This window comes from Salmo salar, chromosome 01, assembly GCF_965601325.2.
Source record: "Salmo salar chromosome 01, fSalSal1, whole genome shotgun sequence".
Classification (NCBI taxonomy): Eukaryota; Metazoa; Chordata; class Actinopteri; order Salmoniformes; family Salmonidae; genus Salmo; species Salmo salar.
The window spans coordinates 169107742-169117459 of record NC_138291.1 but is presented as its reverse complement, the minus strand read 5'-3'; the positions used below and the strand labels follow the sequence as shown (position 1 = coordinate 169117459).

Below are 9718 nucleotides of genomic sequence, written 5' to 3'. Positions count from 1 at the left end.
TGACTGGAAGGAGAGCTATTGAACACATTTGTTTGTGCTGTTTCTCTGGTTGTTTTTTTTCTCCCAAATCTTGGGGGACAATCGTTGTTTCAACATGGTTTGGTTTCTGATTCTCATCTGGGTTGTCCAAGGTAGGACCAGTCATTTTGTTTTCGTGACATCCTACTTTTGAGTGTTTTCCATTTGAGTTAGGCCAGGCCAGTTCCACTGTAGACGCCAATTGGTTCACCATGTTATTATGTAACATGTATTATGTTACCCTTGTGTATTTCAGTGGGCAGTGTTCCCATCACCAATTTGACAAATGCTACTACTTCAAATTCTACTTTCCCTGCCACAGGTAAGCAGGCCTGCATTGGGGACCACTCATTTCGTAAGGTTACAGGCTGAAAACTAGGCCTGTTTACCATTTTTAGTTCATGTAGGCCAGCCCCACTGCAAAACTGTTGTTCTGTTCCTCTTTATATTTTCTTTCTGTTTTTCAGTGGACAATTCTACAAACCCCATCAACAATTCTACAAATGTGACTTTCACTGCCACAGGTAGGCCTCTACTGTGATTCTCAAGTCAATCTCTTGGTGTGATGGGCCTAAAGAAACAATTCCATTGGTTTTCTTCAAGTTCATGGCTTATCTATCAAAAATAAAATATTGCAAAATGTGTTTAATGTTAACAATTGCCTTTAGGTTCTACTGCCTCAATGGGACCACGCCACAGACAAAATGATTGGGTTAAAATGCCTGAAACCAGAGAAGGTAACGCATTCATTAGATGAAGCGCACAATCCTGGACCTCTACTGCGAGGTCTGGACTTTAATGGCACTGGAGGTAGTGACTTGTAACTAGTACATGTTGTATCAGTGTGGTTGTTTCAGACCCTCTCTCTGTTACAGAGGACTTACAGTTCGACCTTGCTATCGTGGAGGGAGACATTCTGGTTTCGGTGAGTCTATTATCCCTGCTTTCTGTCCTGTTACTGCATATTTTTTTTTAGGCTGATGAATCAGATTGATACCACCTTCTGGTATACACAGCCTGAAGCTAATGACTGCAAAATCATTCAAGCCAGATTGTTGAACAGAATTACATTTGAACTTGCTCTACCGGTTGTCCATGGTGTTGGTCCTTCAGATGGTTGAAATTTGAGCCAAAATATCCACAGGAAAAATATACAATGCATGCATACTAACTGAAGTGCCAGGTGATAGAAATTTCAACTTCAGTACCGCCACTCTAAAAAGTTGTGTTAACAGTACTTTCCTGTGGATATTTTGACCATCTGAAGGATCAACACCACGGACCACCAGTAGAGTAAGTTTCAATGTCGTTTTATTCAACATTCTGTCTTGTAAAGAAACCTTGAACGATTTTGCAGTCATTAGTTTCAGTCTGTGTATACCAGAAGCTGGTACAGTGCGTTATTCAAGCTGTCAAATTGGTTGTTGATTACTACTAAACAACCATTTTCAGGTCTTGCCGTAGATTTGTCAGAACTGTAACTTGGCCACTCGGGAACATTGTCTTCTTGCTAAGCAACTCCAGTGCAGATTTGCACTTGTGTTTTAGGTTCTTGTCCTGCAGAAAGGTGAATTATGCTCCCAGTGTCTGGTAGTCTTCCCTGTGGCTTAGTTGGTAGAGCAAGGTGTTTGCAACGCCAGCAGGGTGTGTGCAACGCCAGGGTTGTGGGTTCGATTCCCACGGGGGGCCAGTACAAAAAAAAAGCATGAAATGGTATGATATGTATGTATTCACTACTGTAAGTCGCTCTGGATAAGGGCGTCTGCTAAATGACTAAAATGTAAAAAAAAATGGTAGAACAGACTAAACCAGGATTTCCTCTAGGATCTTAAATCCCTGAGCGGTTTCCTTCTTCTCTGGCAACTGACTTAGGAAAGACACCTGTATCTTTGTATGGACTGGGTGTATTGATTCACCATCCAAAGTGTAATTATTAACTTCACCATGCTCGAAGGGATATTCAATGTCTGCTTTTTTACCCATCTACCAATAGGTGCCTTATGCAAGTTATTTGAAAACCAATAGGTCGTTGTAGTTAAATATGTTTGAAATTCACTGCTTGTTCGAGACCTTACAGATAATTGTATGCGTGGGTTACAGAGATGAGGTAGTCATTCAAAATTCATGTTACTCACTATTGCACAGTGAGTCATGCAAATAATAGATTTATTGTGTCGGCCAGTGACGACAATCTCAATTTAAATCGTAGTGGGCGTTGCCAATTGCACAGTTTTAGTTTATTATTTAGGTGATTTTTTTCCTTTTTTTTCTTCTAAAATATCTTCAAATATATATACAGTGGGGAGAACAGGTATTTGATACACTGCCGATTTTGCAGGTTTCCCTACTCACAAAGCATGTAGAGGTCTGTAATTTTTATCATAGGTACACTTCAACTGTGAGAGACGGAACCTAAAACAAAAATCCAGAATCACATTGTATGATTTTTAAGTAATTAATTTGCATTTTATTGCATGACATAAGTATTTGATCACCTACCAACCAGTAAGAATTCCGGCTCTCACAGACCTGTTAGTTTTTCTTTAAGAAGCCCTCCTGTTCTCCACTCATTACCTGTATTAACTGCACCTGTTTGAACTCTTTACCTGTATAAAAGACAACTGTCCACACACTCAAACAGACTCCAACCTCTCCACAATGGCCAAGACCAGAGAGCTGTGTAAGGACCTCAGGGATAAAATTGTAGACCTGCACAAGGCTAGGATGGGCTACAGGACAATAGGCAAGCAGCTTGGTGAGAAGGCAACAACTGTTGGCGCAATTATTAGAAAATGGAAGAAGTTCAAGATGACGGTCAATCACCCTCGGTCTGGGGCTCCATGCAAGATCTCACCTCGTGGGGCATCAATGATCATGAGGAAGGTGAGGGATCAGCCCAGAACTACACGGCAGGACCTGGTCAATGACCTGAAGAGAGCTGGGACCACAGTCTCAAAGAAAACCATTAGTAACACACTACGACGTCATGGATTAAAATCCTGCAGCGCATGCAAGATCCCCCTGCTCAAGCCAGCACATGTCCAGGCCCGTCTGAAGTTTGCCAATGATCATCTGGATGATCCAGAGGAGGAATGGGAGAAGTTCATGTGGTCTGATGAGACAAAAATAGAGCTTTTTGGTCTAAACTCCACTCGCCGTGTTTGGAGGAAGAAGAAGGAAGAGTACAACCCCAAGAACACCATCCCAAACGTGAAGCATGGAGGTGGAAACATCATTCTTTGGGGATGCTTTTCTGCAAAGGGGAGAGGACGACTACACCGTATTGAGGGGAAGATGGATGGGGCCATGTATCGCGAGATCTTGGCCAACAACCTCCTTCCCTCAGAAAGAGCATTGAAGATGGGTCGTGGCTGGGTCTTCCAGCATGACATCGACCCGAAACACACAGCCATGGCAACTAAGGAGTGGCTCCGTAAGAAGCATCTCAAGGTCCTGGAGTGGCCTAGCCAGTCTCCAGACCGGAACCCAATAGAAATCTTTGGAGGGAGCTGAAAGTCCGTATTGCCCAGCGACAGCCCCGAAACCTGAAGGATCTGGAGAAGGTCTGTATGGAGGAGTGGGCCAAAATCCCTGCTGCAGTGTGTGCAAACCTGGTCAAGAACTACAGGAAACGTATGATCTCTGCAATTGCAAACAAAGGTTTCTGTACCAAATATTAAGTTCTGCTTTTCTGATGTATCAAATACTTATGTCATGCAATAAAATGCAAATGAATTACTTAATCATACAATGTGATTTTTGGATTTTTGTTTTAGATTCCGTCTCTCACAGTTGAAGTGTACCTATGATAAAAATTACAGACCTCTACATGCTTTGTAAGTAGGAAACACTGCCGATTTTTGCAGGTTATCAAATACTTGTTCTCCCCACTGTGTGTGTATATATATATTAGTCTACAAAACATTCGGAACACCTAACATTGAGTTGCACCCCCCTTTGCCCTCAGAAAAGCCTCAATTCGTCAGGTCATGGACTCTACAAGGTGTCAAGCATTCCACAGGAATGCTGGCCCCATGATTTCCTCAATGCTTCCCACCATTGTGCCCAGTTGGCTGGTAGTGGATCTCTAATCCGAAATGGCTCGTTCCATCTCATCCCACAGATGCTTAATTGGATTGAGATCTGGTGACTGGTCAGGCCACTGCACTAAGCTGAATTCACTGTAATTTTCGTGGAACCATTCCTGGACAATCCTAGCCTTGTGGCATGGGGCATTATCCTGCTGAAAAAATCAATTCACAGATGGATACACTGCATTTACATTACATTTACGTCATTTAGCAGACGCTCTTATCCAGAGCGACTTAAAAATTGGTGCAATCACCTCACAATAGTACATCTATCTTTTTTAGGGGGGGAGGAGGGTTAGAAGGATTACTTTATCCTATCCCAGGTATTCCTTAAAGAGGTGGGGTTTCAGGTGTCTCCGGAAGGTGGTGATTGACTCCGCTGTCCTGGCGTCGTGAGGGAGCTTGTTCCACCATTTGGGTGCCAGAGCAGTGAACAGTTTTGACTGGGCTGAGCGGGAACTGTGCTTCCGCAGAGGTAGGGAGGCGAGCAGGCCAGAGGTGGATGAACGCAGTGCCCTTTGGGTGTAGGGACTGATCAGAGCCTGAAGGTACAGAGGTGCCGTTCCCCTCACGGCTCCGTAGGCAAGCACTGCTGCCAGGAAGGGATGCACCTGATTTTCAATTATGTTAAGACATTCAAACGTTGCTCAACTTTTATCATGGGGCCCAACGTGTGCCATGAAAAGGCACCCCAAAGCATACCACTGCCACTCACCAGCCTGTAATGTTGACAAACGGCATGATGGATGCATGTGGTTTTCTTCATACCCTAGTCCTCCCATCAGCGTGAAATTGCAAAAAAACGGCATTTATCATACCAGACGTTTTTCCAATTCTCCTGTGTCCAGTGTTTCCTTAGTCCACTGCAACAAGTTTTTTGCTGAAAGAAGTGGAACTCTGCCATACCCCATTTGTGTCAAGGTTCTACGAGCTGAGCATTTTTGGGGTCTTTGGGAACAAATGTTTTACTGGACTGTCAATTGACTATAACTGTAGCCCGTCTGTTGCTCTGCACAATTCGTGTCACCCATTTTCGACCACTGGACTGCCATTGGCTGGATGTCCTTTGGGTGGTGGACCATTCTTAACACACACACGGGAAACTGAGTGTGAAATACCCAGCAACGTTGCAGTTCTTGACACACTCAAACTGGTGAGTCTGGTACCGACCATACCCTGATCAAAGGTACTTCAATATTTTGTCCTGCCCATTCACCCTCTGAATGGCATATAGATATGATCCATGGTCTCTTCATATACACTGATTGAACAGGTGACCTCAATAAGGATCATAGCATTCACCTGGTCAGTCTGTCATGGAAAGTACACTGTATATTGCTCCTTTCTTTTTTTTCTACATACTTAGTCTGGTTTTAGTCATTTAAGTGAATACTGAAATAGTTTGACCATTTTAGAACTTAAAAACATTCATAGGGGAAACGCGGAAATAACAATTGAATTAATCTGAGGCCTATACTCTCTAGCGACAGCTGGATTTAAGACTAGGTGTTTGTCCTACAGGAAGACCGATTAGCTGTGAAGTCACTTTGGCCTGAGAATGAAGGCGTCGCTTCTATCCCCTACAAGATCAACGATTATCTGGGTGAGTGTCGAATACAGTAGGAGAGATGAACACTGTAACACTAGATGTTTTCTAATACAGTGAGAATGATATGCACCGTCTAATGGTAGATTGTCTCTGATCCACACAGTGGACAGAAAGGAAACTATACTAGCAGCGTTCAAGCTTATTTCAGACCAGACGTGTATCCGCTTCCACGAATACACCAATGAGATGAACTACATAGAGTTCATCTCTGGGACAGGGTGAGTCCAAAGTGGGCACATTAACACATTCTCTCCTTCCCAGCAGTTTCCAGTTAACTCACAACCTCTCCTTCCTTTTCCTGTGTTCAATCCTTTATTTTTCCTCTCTTCCTGTCATATCCCCTCTTTCTCCTCCATTTCTCTCCTCCCGCTTCTCTCACCTTTATCTCTCTTCGCTTAACTCTAGCTGTGCGTCGTATGTAGGTTTCCAGGGCGGGGCCCAGTCTGTGTACTTCGGTAGAGCCTGTAACGTGGGGAACCTGTGTCATGAGCTGATGCATGCCCTGGGCCTGCACCACGAGCACACACGGCCAGACCGTGACCAATACGTCACCATACAGTGGGACAACGTGGTCCCAGGTAACTCACACCAACACAACATACTAAACCACCTCAGGGGCAGTGCATGTGGATCAGGGGCAGGGCTGGTCAATTTGTCCCATGAAGAGCTGCAGTGTGCAGGCTTTAGTAGCAGCCCAACACTAACATACCTGATTCAGCTTTTTGTGGTCTGGAGTGAAGACCGTATAGAATAACTATTGACATTTAGTATTTTATTAGGTACTGCCTAAGCAGCAGTTACTCTTCCTGGGGTCCACACAACATGAAACACTACATACCACAAGGACAGAACCACTTTAGTTTAAAATAAGAATAGTCTTTCATACATTTATGCCTTAACGTTCCATTTATCATGTACTTATTATAACGGAAATACTGCAGCCATTCATTTCCCCATACATTGCAACCCTTTTCTCTACTGTTGAAGTTGCTTTGTCTAAGCAGGTCCTGATAGCCTAATATCAAAGCTACCTTGAATCCTGATATCCTAATCTCACAGCACCAGTTCTGTAAACACCAGAGAATCTTACACCAGTAACCATCAGTGTTCTTCAGTTTGAGACCAATACTATGCATAACTATGTATTTCAGACTCATTTCCAATTATGTAGAATTAAACTGAATTCGTTTACTCCTGTGAATTTTCCCTGGCGTGAACGCAGCAACCTTGTTCGCTAAATTTGCCTGACGCGAATAACACTACGTTGTCATCTACAGTTACCACCCGTAATGGGTATCCTGGTGTAAAATATACCTTTTACAGTTGCCACCCGTAATGGGTATCCTGGGATAACATGTAAGCTCGTTTTGAAGGCAGTTTTGTTACATTACCACCCGCAATGGGTTTCATTAGGTAAGATGAAATATTCATGCCTTGAATCCTGTAGAGTTTCCTCCTGCTAGAGGTTCAACTTAATGGTTTCCATCTCAACTTGTCTACATTTCCATTTTCATTCCCCTATATCACATTCACACCCAGCAGTGTCCACCAGTCACATCTGCCTCTTTTAACTTCCAGGAAAAGAAAATAATTTTAAGGTGAAGAAAGGAGACACTCAGGACCTGCCCTATGACTACGACTCCATAATGCACTACGGAACGTCAGTCATACTCCTCTCCTCCTTATTCCCACTAAAGTCCTAATTTTACTCACCTTGTTTTTAAACTGCTAGCAATAAGTAAATATTAGTTTTGTGACTGTGTACAGTCGTGGGCAAAAGTATATTTGTGTCATTCTCAACATTTTCAGTCTGCTGCCTCAGTTTGTATGATGGCAATTTGCATATACTCCAGAATGTTATAAAGAGTGATCAGATGAATTGCAATTAATTGCAAAGTCCCTCTTTGCCATGAAAATGAACTGAATCCCCCAAAAACATTTCCGCTGCATATCAGCCCTGCCACAAAAGGACCAGCTGATCTCATGTCAGTGATTCTCTCGTTAACACAGGTGTGAGTGTTGATGAGGACAAGGCTGGAGATCACTCTGTCATGCTGATTGAGTTCGAATAACAGACTGGAAGCTTCAAAAGGAGGGTGGTGCTTGGAATCATTGTTCTTCCTCTGTCAACCATTGTTACCTGCAAGGAAACACGTGCCGTCATCATTACTTTGCACAAAAAGGGCTTCGCAGGCAAGGATATTGCTGCCAGCAAGATTGCACCTAAATCAACCATTTATCGCATCATCAAGAACTTCAAGGAGAGCGGTTCAATTGTTGTGAAGAAGACTTTCTTGGGTGCCCTGAAGCCCAGCAAGCGCCAGGACTGTCTCCTAAAGTTGATTCAGCTGCGGGATCGGGGCACCACCAGTACAGGAATGGCAGCAGGCAGGTGTGAGTGCATCTGCATGCACAGTGAGGCGAAGACTTTTGGAGGATGTCAAGAAGGGCAGCAAAGAAGCCACTTCTCTCCAGGAAAAACATCAGGGACAGACTGATATTCTGCAAAAGGTACAGGGATTGGACTGCTGAGGACTGGGGTAAAGTCATTTTCTCTGATCAATCCCCTTTCCGATTGTTTGGGGCATCCGGAAAAAAGCTTGTCCGGAGAAGACAAGGTGAGCGCTACCATCAGTCCTGTGTCATGCCAACAGTAAAGCATCCTGAGACCATTCACGTGTGGGGTTGCTTCTCAGCCAAGGTAGTGGGCTCACTCACAATTTTGCCTAAGAACACAGCCATGAATAAAGAATGGTACCAACCATCCAGGAACTGTTTGGTGACGAACAATGCCTTTTCCAGCATGATGGAGCACCTTGCCATAAGGCAAAAGTGATAACTAAGTGGCTCGGGGAACAAAATATCGCTCATTTTGGGTCCATGTTCAGGAAACTCCCCAGACCCTAATCCCAGTGACAACTTGTGGTCAATCCTGAAGAGGCGGGTGGACAAACAAAACCCCACAAATTCTGACAAACTCCAAGCATTGATTATGCAAGAATGGGCTGCCATCAGTCAGGATATGGCCCAGAAGTTCATTGACAGCATGCCAGGGCGGATTGCAGAGGTCTTGAAAAAGAAGGGTCAACACTGCAAATATTGACTCTTTGCATCAACTTGAATGTAATTGTTAATAAAAGCCTTTGACACTTATGAAATGCTTGTAATTATACTTCCGTGTTCCATAGTAACATCTGACAAAAATATCTAAAGACACTGAAGCAGCAAACTTTGTAGAAATTAATATTTGTGTCATTCTCTCAACTTTTGGCCACGACTGTACAGTATCCAGCTCAAGTAACATTTCCCTGTGTGTACTAAATGGTTCCCTATTTAGGTCACTATTGTTTACCTGGGCTCTGGTCAAACTATGTGCACTATATTGGGATTAGGGTGGCATTGTGACGCAGTCCTTGTGTTAAAGTAGCAAGTCCTCTAATCCCCCATTGTTGGGTTTCTCCTGGCAGATACTACTTCTCATCAAACCGTAACCCCACTATTCACTCCAAGAAGAGGGGAGTCCAGATTGGACAGAGAAATCACCTGAGCCCCCTGGACATAACACGCCTTAACAAACTCTATCAATGTGGTAAAGACATGCGCGCACACACAGAGACAGGAAAAATATCAGAGTTGGGCTGCCTTTGTAAATGCAGTCATTATCGCACTGTATTCTAACCATGTTCATGTCTTGTCTTTCACAGAATAACAACGCACAGTTTAGCATTTATGACACCATCGAAGAAGATTTCAACACCGCTGCTGTCGACTGAAGATTCCAACACAAATGGCACTGACATTTTAACTTCTCAACAATGAATAAGTTGAACAAGTCCCTTAAAGCTTTCTGATGGATTATGTGTGTGTCTGGCAGCAGGCAGTAGTTTAATTTCTCCTGTGTGCTCTTGCTGCCTTGAATTAGGCCTATACCACTGCACTTGTCTTGGAAATAAATAAAATGACCTAGACTGAAAAGAATCCAGTCAGTGTGATGTTGCTT

At 43.5% G+C, this 9718-nt stretch overlaps 1 protein-coding gene across 1 annotated transcript; it reads left to right on the top strand.

The window, feature by feature from the left end:
- On the top strand, positions 1-9546 carry LOC145858076 (low choriolytic enzyme-like). The gene is made up of 11 exons (XM_082956230.1): positions 1-131; positions 275-340; positions 486-542; positions 687-755; positions 894-943; positions 5631-5712; positions 5822-5936; positions 6124-6296; positions 7297-7378; positions 9186-9307; positions 9423-9546. The coding sequence occupies exons 1-11, from the start codon at positions 95-97 to the stop codon at positions 9425-9427; spliced, it is 858 nt and encodes a 285-aa protein (XP_082812356.1). The 5' UTR covers positions 1-94; the 3' UTR covers positions 9428-9546.
- The last annotated feature ends 172 nt before the right edge of the window (positions 9547-9718 follow it).

Bases quoted from the DNA above. Each gene is read 5' to 3' on its own strand.
- LOC145858076 (XM_082956230.1), top strand. From the start codon at position 95: ATGGTTTGGTTTCTGATTCTCATCTGGGTTGTCCAAG. The intron at 132-274 runs GTAGGACCAGTC...TGTGTATTTCAG, and splicing joins TCTCATCTGGGTTGTCCAAG to TGGGCAGTGTTCCCATCACC. The intron at 543-686 runs GTAGGCCTCTAC...AATTGCCTTTAG, and splicing joins TGTGACTTTCACTGCCACAG to GTTCTACTGCCTCAATGGGA.